The sequence below is a fragment of the Vollenhovia emeryi genome, unplaced genomic scaffold (assembly GCF_000949405.1).
Source record: "Vollenhovia emeryi isolate VEMERY1.0 unplaced genomic scaffold, V.emery_V1.0 DF939145.1, whole genome shotgun sequence".
In the NCBI taxonomy this organism is placed as follows: Eukaryota; Metazoa; Arthropoda; class Insecta; order Hymenoptera; family Formicidae; genus Vollenhovia; species Vollenhovia emeryi.
Genome location: NW_011967221.1, coordinates 754,297 through 768,726, shown reverse-complemented (window position 1 = coordinate 768,726; position 14,430 = coordinate 754,297). Strand labels below are relative to the sequence as shown.

The window sequence follows — 14,430 nt, the reverse complement described above, 5'->3', positions numbered from 1 at the left end:
CATTTCCATTTACTTCAGCTAAGCTGAATCTTTCTTTAAATGCTCGTCAACTGAAGCAGAATGTATTTTGTATAAATTAAGTTTCTGTCGCAAGAAATGTCTCCTCATTATCGTGCGGTTTGATAAAGATACCCGTAGCTTTAAACGATAAAAATTTTTAAGAGGAGAGGACAATCGTCTGTAAAATCGGAAGTTATGGTAGGAAATCTAGTCAAAACGTCTTGAGAGAAGTGTAGTGCAATTACGGCGTTTCTTAAGCAAAATGTATATTCCGAAATCGATTATTAAATCTCCGCGGATGAATGATTTATCAAGTATCGCGTGCGCGAATCAATTTGTCGATTAAGTCGTGCTTCCTCTGTACATAGCGCAGAAGGCTAGAATTAATTGAACGAATTGTCGGAAATGCTGCCCTTTCCCGCAGCTTCCATTTGATTTTACGCAAATTCGGCGAATTCGTACTTCCATTAATGCTAAGCTAGATCTCTCGAACGAGTTAATCCTGAGCGCAGCTTACCGTACGTGGTGCGAAACAACTCATTTCTCACCGGGGGACGACTCTGGGGCCTCGTCGTCGCCAAGGACGGGGGAACACGAGAGAATTTTTTAACGAACGACACACGAATTTCTAAACGCGAGATCGAGATCTCCGAGTCGTCGCCCCGGAAAGATACTAATCTAAAGGACGTATCGCAGACTGATATACACACGGCTATCGAGCGTTTGTGAGAGTTTAAGGAGTCACGTGCATCGCGATACGATTCCGTGCGAAGCGAGAGAGAGAGAGAGAGAGAAAGGAAGAGAGAGCGCAAGAGTGCGAGAATGTGCGATTTTTAAAAGAGTGCGGGAGTGTAATACGTTACTGTCCTAAATTTCGGCTTCCTTCGCAAGATCCCCGAGGTACTCTTCGGTTTCGCAAGGATCCCGCCCCCTCGCGTCCGACATTACGCAACAATTTAAATCCAAAGAAATCCCGTTCTTCTTCTTTTTAGAATCCTTGATCCCTCGGGACGTACAGCGGGAATACGCGACCACCCGTTCGCCCCGATGCCGAAATCGCCGGTTGCGCGAGATCCTTGCGAGACTGTGACGATCCTCGGCTCCTCCATACCCCGAATCACCTATTACCCCCCTCGTACTATTCATCACCTGCCCCTGCCGGTCACCGTCGAACGCACTCGAACGAAAAGTTCCTCCCTCGACTGTTCCCCAACCCCCTCCGGCAATTATACCGTAATAAGTTTAACGAGCGTTCGAACTGGGCCCGCGAACACGAACGCGAGACGATGTATCGTAGATTCACAAGGCCTTTACACTGATTTGCTGATGTAATCTTTAATAACCGGGCAACGTGGACGACTCGCGGGCATTCTACGGGATGCCGAGCAATGGAAAAATGCGCTGTACTAGCGACGGTACACCCAGGTCACGCTGCCGTGACGACGCTCCAGGAACTCCTCGGGTGTTGCGCGAGGAATCCGCGCGGGTGTTCCCGGTGTCGTTCCGCGAGGCGCCTACCTTGTTGCGGAGCGGCACCGAGAGCACGCGGGGCCAAAGTGGAGGCGTCGACCTCGAAAAATTCTCTTCAGGGCTCTCGTTACATAATAATATCGCGTTTACAAGCAATAATGAAATTTCCTTCGACGACGGTCGCGGTTCCTGGTGACGTTCTTCACGACCGAGCAATGTCATTCCTGTGCATTGCCTCGATTCCCCGCCTTGCCTGTATTTTGAGAGCACTATTACGAATAACGAAGTTAAAACGGAGCTAGAGGAGAAACCTTAGGCGCTTAGGACTTTGAACGCTAATAGCGATGCGTTGAGAGAACGAGAGAAAAGGGAGCAGCGCGTAAAGAGGCAAACGGTGAAGACAATGTACATACATACGCTGAAAGTAGTGAAATATCGTGAGGAAGCGACAAGCGAGGATGACTAATCGCCTCAAGAACAAACAAGCAATATTTAGTTCTTATCAGCTCGTAATTAAACGATAACGATCCAACTGTACCGTGCACGCACACGCGCGCGCACGCGTGCACGCGCTCGTACGTATTTAAACGACTATAAATTAAATGTTAATTATCCTTACACTTCGTATACATATATATATATATATACATATATATATATAGTGAAATTGTTACGCATTTATTATCATTATAATTATTGAATAGGTAATGCTCAATTAGCATTTGTTTCTTAAAATAAAGAATAAATATATGGCTGTTGGATATTTATATGCACATATCACTACCGTACCTACATATAATCCGATACCACTTATATTCTACCACCGATGCTCGTCTAATGACGCAAGTCACCATTCGATCACACACACGAGGGGAAAAGAATAACGAACGACGTGGACATGGACGAGAACTGGATATGTGGAACCACAGGACAATAAGTTTTTCAACTTTTATTGTAAATTGATCTACAAGTCATAATATCCTGATTTAGCGTCGTTTACATCATTCTCATAAATAATAAAATGCCACAGCTACACTGCCACTTATTGTTTCCACATACAATCAATCCGAGTATGCCTTGAAGTCTGCACAACGGGGTTTCGCATGACTTCGTGGCATCAAACGGAATGTCTCTCATTAGAATTTTGCTAGTCTCTCGTAATAAACGTCGGTACTCCCGGCGAACGAGTCGCACAAAACGGGCAGTCGCCGAAAAATAAAAGGGGAGAAAGCTACTTTCAAATTATCAGTATAAATTTTGCACTTATATCATCGATCCCCCCTAAACGGAGATACGAATACCTTTCTCTGGTGCATATTGAGTGTGAATAATATACAGTCCTATAGTAATTAGAAAAATAATACGATTTCGTCTTGTTAATGGAAACAATTAACTATATGCGTAATGTATAATCACATGATTTATACGGGTACAATCATTTGAGTATGTTGTCACAGCTAGCCAATTCTCTGGAAACAATACGAGAAATGGGCCTTTTCATTTGTAGGATACTTGGCGATTTCACGTTTGCCATTGCGATTTCGTTTCATACATATTTGTCCCATCCAAGTGTGAACATTTCAAAGACGACGACGAAAATCAGGTATACCTACCTTATCAAGGTACGGGACTGTCCGTTCCGCTCCCACTGTTGGTCCCAGCCTCCGTCTTGGTTGCGGCCACCCTATCACCTCGCTTGGACGTTTTCGATAATGACGCTACCTCCTTCAACAAACTAGATATCTTGTGCTGCATGTTCGAGATTTTTGTCTCGTACTCTTTCTCTGAGGCTTTCATCTTATTACGCAATTCCGTCTCGGATGTGAAGTTCTTCGCCTTCAATTCAGTAATCTGTAATCGAGATGTCGGTTACGCATCGTTCACTTTGTCTAAACGACTCGCGTACAAATCTTCCACCTACTTGTCTATCCTTTGCTAATAATTGGTTCTCTTTTATGCTGATTTGCTTCTGAAGATGCGCTATCTTTTCTTTCAGCTGTGTGACCGCTACCACGTGATCCGAGCTGTTCGGATCGTGATCGTGCACGCCGACCATTCGTGCCGCTTTCACGGGGGTGGGACCGTTTGTGTCACCGCCTTCGAATTGCGGCGGCAGCTTTGTCACATCGACTCTGTGCGGTCTTTTATTGTGGCCCTTCAGTCTGCAACGGAAAGCGTGAGATGCACAATCGTGACATTCCCTTGCGAGGCAGAGTTTAAAAAAGAAAAGGCGTGTTTATTGAATATCGCATCTCGCGTGGGACATGTTTCAAAACAAATGTGGTGTACGCGCAACATTGAGGCTACCAAGCACAGAGTTACCTTGTGATATTACGTATTTGAATAATTACTTTTGTTCTTTGTGCTTTGCGGCCCGCTGTTGCGCCAATTTCATATGCGCTCTTCTCTCCGCGTCTGATTGCTTTGTCTTTGCCAACGCTCGCTTATACGACAGAGTACACAGCCAACATAATAACTTGCCGTCTACCTAAAAACCAAAACATCACCGTAACCGATTAAGTAGCATTGCGATAGAGTAAATTGATTACCATGTACCAACAAGAGAGTGAGAGAGAGTGAGAGAGAGAAAGAGGTCTTAGCTGTAGAAATTACACTTGATGCTTATTCGCTCTCTAAAAAAAGAAAAAAAGTCGTGACAGCAAGTCAAATGCACGGACTCAAAATATAAGTATCGTAGCGAAATAGCATACACAGCTACTCTCAATTAGTCAAGATAATAAGAGGGAAAACGAAGTGTTGTACTTGGAATTCTTGAGAAACACGTGCATACAATTCTAACTAAAAATTAATTTGTTCCATCCGTAAGTTTTTTCATAAAATACAATATTTATTATCATTCAAGGAATACTCGAGGCATCAAACTTTAAAGAATGAGATCAAGAAGGCAACGACGTTGTAACGATTGGTAGTAGGCCAAATTTAGAAAATGTAAGCCAAGTATTCGTGTACATTCTCAGAGAAACGGGAGCGAGTGTGTCAATAGCTGCGTTCGGCATTGCAAATTTGAGGTGTGCTCTTCCTCCTTTTCTATCTCATTCACCTCTCTCGCTCACTCGAATACAAAAGAGCACTCCTAACATGCAATGCCTAACGCGCGCTATTGTATATAAACAAAAAATATATCATCAAGGGAAAAAGATAAGTTTTCGATACATTTAGTTTCTATATCAAGAGATACATATTGCACAGCTAGAGATCATCTCCTTCAAATATTGAGAGCTACAAGCGCCACCACACCACCTCTGTATTACCTTCTTATCCTCATCCTGTCTATCAAAGGCACACTTCTGTTTGCACTGTTCGCACGTAACCGGCGGACCGTAGCGTTTCTCCGAATTTGTACAACGCTGGCATTTGCTGCCGATAAACGCAGCAATGGTATTGCAGTACTCGCAAGCCGACGGCTTCCCATAAGACTTAACATTTTGCTCGCACTTTTTACATATAGTGCTCGTGTTACCCTTTCTGTGGGAACAATTAAATTAATACAATTCCATCCGTTTTACTTTATGCGCGATTCTTGCGTGATTTGCCTTCGCGCTTACATGGTTTGCTGGAATTCCGATCTGCAATATGTACATTTTACTACGGGAAAGGCTCCTCTGCATTCCTGTGTACACAACAAGTTTTTATCAAACATGTAATAACATTGCAATAGCTCTTGCAATTTTTGCATTCTCCCAACAATATCTGATTCGTTTTTCTATAGAGCTTCGACGGAAGAATACCTTGTCCTGAGAACTGTTCAAATAACCCTCGTAATAATATAATCAAGCATTTGTCGAGTAGAGAAAAGTCCCGTCTTACGAGACAGTGCGATTTCTGCTAAATTAATAGGCATCGTCTGCTGGTTCCATCATGAATTTATTGCCCTTGGAGTGAAATCTAGTGGAAAATTAATCGTTGCGAAAAAAGATTTGTGATCGAGTTTGGGCGTTAAAAACCTACTGTCTCGTAATAGAGGACTTTCCTCTATATCCAGTAAAATTTTCCATATTCTCCCAACAATATACTTGGTAGTTTGTACAACATTGACAATCTGCGAAATACTCCCAATTGAAAACGATACTTTCTCGCAAGTAAACACTCGGCGGCGTAGCACAATAAACAAAGACTATCCGGAACTGCGGAGGATGCGGCTTACTGGCTCGCAATCTCGAAATCTCGCTTGCACATATGCGACGTATTTACGCAAAATGACGCGCCGTGGAGGATTATGTCGAGGGCAAGAGAGTCCCACTCCTACGGCACGTGATAGATCGCTACATTCCGCTCCACGGCGGTTTCGGTTTCCCCCCTTTCGACACGGGGGGGCCATTCGAGAATGGTCTCGACGCTCGCGGATCCGTCCGCGCCGATTCGGGAAACGAGGCAATTTCGGCGAGGAACGGCCGAGAGGTCCGCGGCGTGCGCGTACCTTGCACAACTGTTGTCCGGGCGAGAGATCCTCGAAGGGATGTCTAGAGAAGCACCGGGAGCACGCGAAGAGCGCCTGTACGTTGTTCGCGCTCATCCTCGGCGACTTCTCCGCCGGACGACGGGACAACGGGGAGAGGTGGTCCGCGGGCAACCGAAACGACGCGATATCGAAAACGACGACGGGGAGAAGAGGGAAGAGCGGCAAGGACGTCGAGACGCACGACACACCTACGTCGGGACGCGAGGGACCGCGAATCACCGCGAATGAGCGTGAAAATCGGCGACGATGCAACGCGACAGCGCGATTGTGTGCTATTCCGCCGGAACCGGTTGTTGACTCTCACGTAGCCATCTATGACCGCTGCGACGGAGCAACATGGCCGACCGTGGCGGCGGAGGTGGCCGTCCGAGGGCGCCACTGTCGCGCCGAGCCGCTCGTGCCAACAATGGGGCCTTTTTTCAACAAACTTCACCCTAGAAAAGGCCATTCTTGTGGCGACAACTTTTATGGAATAGCTGCAGGGTGATTGGCTGTACATTTCTCCAAGTTGGAACTTGGACCAAGTTCTAGCAACGTGGACACAAGGACTCGATTCTTCAATTTATTCGAGAGAGAAACGTACGGGAAAATTCTACCCTCACAAAAAAGTTGAAAGTCAATTGGTTAAAGACCATGCTAATAGCCAATCGACTTGCAACTTTTTTTTTGGAGGAGCAGAATTTTCGCATACGTTTCTCCTTCGAATGAATTCAAGAATCGAGCCCCAGGCCTGTATGTACATATATCAAAGTTACTAAACTTGGGATTAGTAAACTTTACTGTGATTGGTCAAATGTCAATCTAATCCCAATCACAATCCGTAGTCTGATACGGGCTTTAAACTCGTATCAGACTACGGATTGAGATTGAGATTAGATTGAAATTTGACCAATCAGAGCAAAAGTCACTAAACTTGAGATTAGTAAAGTTTACTCTAATTGGTCAAATTTCAATCTACTCTCAACCTCATTCCGTAGTCTGATACGAGCTGCGATTAGCCGCGTTTAGCAGACACAACTGTTGTGTGAGCGCTCAATGATTACTTAACATGATTGGCTGGATCTAAAAGTATTAACCAATAGCCACGTTCAGCAGGCACAACTGTTGAGTGAGCGCTCAATGGCCGCGTTCAGCAGACACAACTGTTGAGTGAGCGCTCAGTATGATTGGCTAATACTTTTAGATCCAGCCAATCATGTTAAGAAATCATTGAGCGCTCGTTCAACAGTTGTGTCTGCTGAACGCGGCCAATGATTTCTTAATATGATTGGCTGGATCTAAAAGTATTAACCAATCATACTGAGCGTTCACTCAACAGTTGTGTCTGCTGAACGCGGCCATTGGCTGGATCTAAAAGTATTAACCAATTATACTGAGCGCTCACTCAACAGTTGTGCCTGCTGAACGTGGCCATTGATTTCTTAATATGATTGGCTGGATCTAAAAGTATTAACCAATCATACTGAGCGCTCACTCAACCGTTGTGCCTGCTGAACGTGGCCATTATTTTTCTATACGAGATAAACCGCGCGCTATCTTCACGCGTATTCGAACAGACGACAGCTCGTCTACGATACTATTGTAAACTGCGACTCGAGTCGCAAACCCTTCATCATACATAATCTTTTATTCTCCCGGAAGAACCGAGAACCGAAGAACGCGGAGATAAGGGGGATTCGCGGTCAGTTTTAAAAACGACCCCCGTCCCCGCCAAATACTCGAGCGACCGTCGGTAGGAGAATCGGTCGGTAATCCCGAGCCCGAGGCGCCGGAACTTATCGCAGCGGTATCTCCGCCAATGGGAATCTCCGCGGTGCGGGACCCGTTACGTGGTACCGTCGCGCCGCGCTCTTGTCCAGCGTTATCGCGGGGAGGCGACACCGGGGTGTCGCGGTCGCGCGTGGTCCCCGAGTTGCCCGATCCCATCGCGAAGACGCTCCCAGCGAGGATGACGTCCCGTCACGAGAAGGAGCGCGCCAAGCAGATCCAGGAGAAATGCCAGAATCTGCTGACGCAGATGCTACGCGACGAGGATAACAAGTACTGCGTCGACTGCGACGCGAAAGGTTTGTTCCTGTGCCCGCGACATGGATGCGCCTTTCCCTCCCTTCCTCCCTCCCGCCGTTTGCCCCGTTTCGCGAGGCCCGAGTCCTCCGATCTCGACCGCCCTTCCTCCGGCGGTCGACTGGTCGATATCGATCACCGGAACGACCTGTGCGTACGCGTCAGCTCTGCGTGACGCGCCGAGACGTTATGGATTTTTTATTTCCGCGTGACATACCTGTCAGCGCGCTGTCACTGTCAACGCGTCGGTCAAGGTCCTCCCGAGTTCCTTCGCTCATCTCCTACTCGGGTAATCACCTCGAGAAAATCCTGAGCGCGTCCCCTCGCTCTCTTTCTTTGTTCTCTCGAGGATCGAAAAAAACGCATCCGTTCTCGCGCGACTCGATATCGCCATCGAGTATTGACAATTTATCATTAATAGTCGTGAATGTTAGATAGCACGACGGGCCACTTTTGTTGATAGTTTATCGCTTTGTATTAGCAAGTGTCTCTTCAATGGGCAACGGAATTATTTACGTCATTTACGATGTCCTCGATTTGCATTTTGCAGGACCAAGATGGGCTAGCTGGAACCTGGGAATTTTCTTGTGCATTCGATGCGCTGGTATTCACAGAAACCTCGGAGTACATATAAGCAAAGTGAAGTCTGTTAACTTGGACACATGGACGCCGGAACAAGTAGTGGTATGTAATGGACGTACAGTTCAGAAGTTTTAAGCTTAATCTACAATGTGCAGTCTGCGTCTAGAAACATTCTATTTTGCTGCTCAATAAATATGTTGAAAAAATTTGTGCAAGTTGATAAATTGTATAATTTTTATACATTCTTACTTACATCTTAAATGCTTTTTTAAATATATATTTTACACAAGCAAAAGAAATATTTTGAAGCTAATATGTATTTTTAATTTTTTTTGCTCGTTATCGTTTAATTTGGTAATTAACTTGGTGTTTTACGCATTTACATTTGTATCTAATTGTATTAACGAATTTAACCAAGTTGAAATTTCTAGAGTTTACAACAAATGGGCAATTCTCTTGCCAGAGCGGTCTACGAAGCCAATCTTCCGGATAGTTTTCGAAGACCACAAACGGATTGCAGCCTGGAAAGTTTTATTCGGGCAAAGTATGAACATAAAAAATATATAGCTAGAGAATGGGTGCCACCTCCTTTGCCAAAAGTACGATTATTGTTCTATTTTTATGTATAATATTATGATGAAAATGTATAAACTTTAAACATGCGGAAGTTTTGAATTCATTTTTTACACTTGTATAGAAGTAACCTTCTATATATTGTCGCTCTAACGAAATAATTTTCGTAGGTAAATTGGGACAAAGAACTTGACGAAGAAGCCGAAAGACAACGCAGACGAAAAAAGGAGAGTTCGGAAGCTTCGACCACTGTGCTCCCACCTGTAAAAAAACCGGAAGTAGTGCCTCAATTACCAAAACCTCGAAGTTCCGTCAGTCCTAAACTGGGCAGAACAAAAGAAAGTTCCGCGATCCTCGATCTCTTAGGTCTTGGTACGTCCCTTATCTGATACGTTCATAATGTGCTCTCATTTAACAACTTGTGCTTTAATGTAGTACCAGAAAACAAGATAATTGCGTACCATATTCCATGTGCGTAAAGTCTAACGCTATAATTTTTGAAATATTAGCTTTCTTCACGTTACTGTCATTAACAGATGCACCAGCAACTAACCAAACAAGTGTAAATGGTTCTGGGGACGACGTATTCTCTTCATTTTTATCTGCGCCGCCTGCTTCGTTAGCTTCGACCGGAAATGACGCTTCTAATGGAAGTAAAGCGACCACTGTCGCAAGTAAAAGCGAGGAGGAAAGCTTCTTTAACCAACCGACCCCGCTACCTCAGGAAAAAAGCAAGATGACAAAAGACAGTATTTTAGCATTATACGGTACTCCGAGTCATCAACCAGCGATTTATGGTGTCTCAGGTAATGCACAAGATAGAAATGGTGTTTTTTCTTGCAACATTTATAAGATCATTTAATAAGTATAATAATCACATTAATCACTAAATTATATAAATTTTGTGCGATAAATTTAAAATCATTTAGACACTAGCATCTTGTCTTGGCTCTTATATCCTTTATTCCTTCGAATTTTGATTTCACGTTAGAGTCTTATGAATTTTATTATATATGTTTTAGGGGGAGTGTATCCTCAACACTCCATACCATATAAGCAGCAAATGCCTAATGTGGGTGCATTTGGGCAACAAAGCTCGTTGAACCAACTCGGCCAACTTCCCACGCAAATACCGGTCACAAATCAGATACCTGTCAATCAAAATCAAATTATAGCGAATCCTAATTCGATAGGTGCTGTAGCAGCCAATCCTTTAGGCTTACATATAGGACAAATGAATCAACTAAACGGTGTACCTAATGCTGCTATCACAATGCCACCTCAAATGGTATGTTTCTCGCACGATATTATTCATTATATTAATAATTATCCTCGCAATCTCTTTTTATTCTCCGTTTCTTCCCTCTGATTTCACAGATGATGCAGTTAGGACAAACTAATATTGCTAGTAATAATGGATGGAGTGGAATGCTGACACAGAATATTCAGCCAGCTCCTGGCAGCAATCCATTCTTTAATTTAACACCACAGCAACAACAAACTACTGCATTTACCGCTCAGGTATAAATTTCAATGATGTTTGGTGTGTAATTTACATAATTTTGTATCGTTTTTACCATGGATGAATATAAATGACGTGACACATTTTCATCAAAGTATAATATTGATATAATACTTGCGTTAAATTAATCTTATTTGTATGATATAATCCATGCTGTTTCAGTTGCCACAACAAATGTCGCAGATGACTCTGGGCGATATGAACTTTGCCTCTACGACGGGCAAGCCTGCCACTGCCGCGCTACCCGGGCAGACTCTTTCCACCAACTTATGGCAGTAAAACTATTGCGGATATTGTTAGCCTGTTGATTATCTCATTCAGTGTTGTATACTAATGTCGACAGTTTATTATCCAAATGTAATAACGTTTCCATGTCCTTTGATTGGACGTTGCTTCGGAAAGTAATAGAACTGACGATGGAGACAAAAACGGAAAAAAGAGCTCGAATGCTGTCTCAGCACATAACTCGTCAATGTTCATAGTGCTTCAAGTAGATACATATTTTTGTTTGAAAACTTACACCAGCTATCACGTTAATGTTGGGGGAAAAAGAAACCTGTATAAAAATAAGAAGTCTGACTGAATGTGACAAGTTATTTGTGTGACACTAAATATGTACCTTGTGGTACAGATTACGTTGCTGTAACAAGAGTTTCTCTTTTTGTAATTACGATAAAAATATTTGCTAGGGTCCATTTTCAACAAAATATTCATCCGAGTCAGCACTGAAAAACCGGTATAATTTTGATTACTTCGGATTTCGTTGCTACGATTGTTACGCTAAAATGCGTTTGTGAGTTTATTGGTGTTCGTGAAAATGGAAATACTGCGATTGGCATAAAGTACATTTTCTCATATTGAACAGCATCGAAAGTTGAATTCACTGGAATTATACCGATTTCAAACGATGATTAAAAATCAAGATGAATGTACATGCATATGTATAAGTTTTTCGTTAGAGATGAGAAAAGACTTGGATCTTTAACTTATTTTTAAGATACATCCGACACGTGCAATATGTGTCCACATTTATTCTATATTGGTAAATAAATACAGAGTAACATGAATGCAAGATATAATGCATTTTACATTTGAGTAAGGTATAGAATATATTACTGTTGCGACAATGATTTTAATAGTTCGGCAATATTATAAATACGAAAAGAAATCCACAAGTCATACACTGGTGCTAAGAATTCCGAAGCATCTTGATTGGCTGTACCAAATCTTGGTCAAGTTCAATCGAATAATGTATAAAAAGGTCATACCTTCTGTAAAATGTTCTTTCGACAAACAAAAGTTTCAGAGATACTTCGCGATCGGGTATGTAATTAGATTATACACATACATATATAATTTATATAAATTATTGATTGTGTACTATCGTAAAACGTACTGCGAACAACAGTTTTTATTAATACATTATTCATGTGCGAAGATAAATTTATTTAGTATGTGAGAGGCACTACTATACTTAGATGTATAATCACAACCTGTCTTTCAAAGTACCGATGATGGTAATTATGCAAATTGTCTAAGCATTGCGCACATTTTCTCATTTACAGGTTCTACATAGCGTTAGAGTAATTCATAAATTAAGAAGTTCAGGGAATGTGAATGAAAGAGTAACCTTATGCTACATGACTTTTGGCGACTTGAATATCAATACGCAAAAATTCAAATCTAATTTGGGGGGGAAAACGGGGAACCTGTAGTCGAGAAAAAAGCGTGCGGCACATAAGACACTGTATATGAATATTGCGAGGTGCAGTATTTTTGGCAAGTATTCACGTTAATATCAACAGAGATAAATCACTCCAAGTGATTCCCGATAATCGATGAAAGCTATAACAAGAGGGACTTAAAGAAAGCTCATCTTAATTGTTGCCTACAGTATCAAGCTGTTATTTATATGAATTATTATAAGTAATTATGAAATAGTGTACTTGTGTCAAAATATAAAATATGACATTTTATTGTAACTTGGTTATTGTATTATTCATCACTCGCGAGACTGTTGAGCAAGCTGTTTAAAACTTGCAGCGTTAACGTTACTGATGTTGCTCTCTCAATTCTCATTTTAACCATTTTAATAAAGAAAAATCGAATAATATGCCGACAATTTTAATAGAAATGGAAATTAATTAAAAATCGTTAATAAATTACTGCAATATCTTTCGATTTTTAGTTATTTAAAAAAAGCTATTTTCTCCGCTCGAATATAAATATATGCGACTGTAATCGGTGAATTTACAAAGTTACTTGCAGAAGTATGTAATAAATATTTTATTCTTCATGTTTTATCATTCTGTTTGATAAATCGTCACGCATGAAAGCGAGTAAACCGTTTAAAAAGATTATTTTGGTAAACATAAAATTCGACAGGAATGAAACGGCGGAAGTTGCGACTTCGATAGTAGCGACTCACCGCCACCGGAAGTCGGTGGAGATATCGAGAACTCGAACGGCTCGTCAGGCTCTCTCTACGCGTGGCTCTGCCATTCTCGTCAGACACCTCTTTTGAGTTGCAATTACGCGAAAGAGGCGACCGATATGGATAAACCAGTCGTTTTGGCGCGCGTCATCAAGGTCCTGGGTCGCACTGGCTCGCAGGGGCAGTGCACCCAGGTAAAGGTCGAGTTCCTGGGCGAGCAGAACCGGCAGATCATCAGGAACGTGAAGGGGCCGGTGCGAGAGGGCGACCTCCTAACCTTGCTCGAGTCCGAGCGCGAGGCGAGAAGGCTACGATAACGCGGGGCTTCGTTGACGCCGGGGAGAAAAACGGTTGCCAGCCGCCGCTACTGGATCTCATCAGCTACGCATTTCCCGAACGTGGATCCCGCCCGCACGTGGACCGTGGACTGACGCGGGTCGTAGGCCGTCAACAACGGGTATCCCAGACACGTGTTTCTGCAAGATTCTGCTGCTTGTGAATCATCGATGGATCATGACCGTCGACAATCGGCATTCCTGACATGTGTTACTGAAGGATGTTGTCGATCATGGATCATGGACCATGGACAATGAACACTGCCGAACATCTGCTTCTGGGGGATGCTGCCGATTGTGGATCATGGATCACGGGTCGATCCATGGCCACGGATCATCGATCGTAGGCCGTTAACTGCCGATAACAAGCATGCCTGTACGTGTCTCTGGAAGATACTGCGGAACGGGATCATCCGGCGTTTTCTTGGAGACATTCCTGACGCATGAGAATTCTACTTTTGTAATAAATCTCGGCTGGTAACCACAAGTTTCACGGTGTTGTCTTTGTATTTCCTGCATCGACCGTAGCCTAAGATATCTACGATAAGCGCTTTAAACCGGGCACTTCTCATAATCTGATTAGTAACAATACATCTCTATTTTTGTTCCTTTGATGTTGGATACATGTATTCCTTTCAATCGCGTCGTTTTAAGTATTCTATATTTTTAAGCACTAACAGATGGATAGTTTTGTTTTTGAGGAGTTTGTGGAACAAAAAAATTGTAATGTACAAAACAAATATATAGAAAAATTATCCCGAAATGTGGACAGCTTTGACTCATTTCTACATTTTTTAAATAGATATCGTGTGTCAAAAGTAAATCCGAGGAGTAAACTGCTGAGGGCATTTTTGGGCATCGTAAAGATAAAATAATGCCCACTGGGCGTTAGTAGGCATTGGTTGCACATGATTTTGGTCAGCGGCTTAACCCTCGACTAAATCTTTCATCAGCATCGCGACTAGAAGAC

General features: G+C 42.8%; 3 protein-coding genes across 3 annotated transcripts; 2 read left to right on the top strand and 1 right to left on the bottom strand.

The window, feature by feature from the left end:
* Window positions 1-2,404: 2,404 nt before the first annotated feature.
* Window positions 2,405-6,275, bottom strand: LOC105566301 (protein FAM76A). The gene is made up of 7 exons (XM_012020200.1): window positions 5,909-6,275; window positions 5,037-5,101; window positions 4,743-4,956; window positions 3,822-3,958; window positions 3,392-3,632; window positions 3,084-3,321; window positions 2,405-2,939 (listed from the first exon to the last, which is right to left on the bottom strand). Exons 1-6 carry the CDS (start codon window positions 6,002-6,004, stop codon window positions 3,088-3,090), a joined length of 987 nt encoding a protein of 328 aa, XP_011875590.1. The 5' UTR covers window positions 6,005-6,275; the 3' UTR covers window positions 2,405-2,939; window positions 3,084-3,087.
* A 1,462-nt stretch (window positions 6,276-7,737) lies between these two features.
* On the top strand, window positions 7,738-12,673 carry LOC105566300 (stromal membrane-associated protein 1). Its single transcript, XM_012020199.1, has 8 exons — window positions 7,738-8,016; window positions 8,565-8,698; window positions 9,028-9,195; window positions 9,340-9,541; window positions 9,706-9,975; window positions 10,192-10,457; window positions 10,547-10,690; window positions 10,854-12,673. The coding sequence occupies exons 1-8, from the start codon at window positions 7,749-7,751 to the stop codon at window positions 10,968-10,970; spliced, it is 1,569 nt and encodes a 522-aa protein (XP_011875589.1). The 5' UTR covers window positions 7,738-7,748; the 3' UTR covers window positions 10,971-12,673.
* Window positions 12,674-13,142: 469 nt separating this feature from the next.
* LOC105566299 (40S ribosomal protein S28) lies at window positions 13,143-13,947 on the top strand. The gene has a single exon (XM_012020198.1). It carries the CDS (start codon window positions 13,245-13,247, stop codon window positions 13,440-13,442), a length of 198 nt encoding a protein of 65 aa, XP_011875588.1. The 5' UTR covers window positions 13,143-13,244; the 3' UTR covers window positions 13,443-13,947.
* The last annotated feature ends 483 nt before the right edge of the window (window positions 13,948-14,430 follow it).

What these genes read in the sequence shown, in the direction of transcription:
- LOC105566301 (XM_012020200.1), bottom strand. Translation starts at nt 6,004, where the DNA reads ATGAGCGCGAACAACGTACAGGCGCTCTTCGCGTGCTCCCGGTGCTTC. An exon ending in TCGGAATTCCAGCAAACCAT is followed by an intron (nt 4,957 to 5,036) that starts GTAAGCGCGAAG and finishes TTGTTCCCACAG; the next exon opens with AAAGGGTAACACGAGCACTA. An exon ending in GACAGGATGAGGATAAGAAG is followed by an intron (nt 3,959 to 4,742) that starts GTAATACAGAGG and finishes TTTGGTTTTTAG; the next exon opens with GTAGACGGCAAGTTATTATG.
- LOC105566299 (XM_012020198.1), top strand. Translation starts at nt 13,245, where the DNA reads ATGGATAAACCAGTCGTTTTGGCGCGCGTCATCAAGGTCCTGGGTCGC.
- LOC105566300 (XM_012020199.1), top strand. Translation starts at nt 7,749, where the DNA reads ATGGGAATCTCCGCGGTGCGGGACCCGTTACGTGGTACCGTCGCGCCG. An exon ending in TGCCACCTCCTTTGCCAAAA is followed by an intron (nt 9,196 to 9,339) that starts GTACGATTATTG and finishes TAATTTTCGTAG; the next exon opens with GTAAATTGGGACAAAGAACT. An exon ending in AGCGATTTATGGTGTCTCAG is followed by an intron (nt 9,976 to 10,191) that starts GTAATGCACAAG and finishes TATATGTTTTAG; the next exon opens with GGGGAGTGTATCCTCAACAC.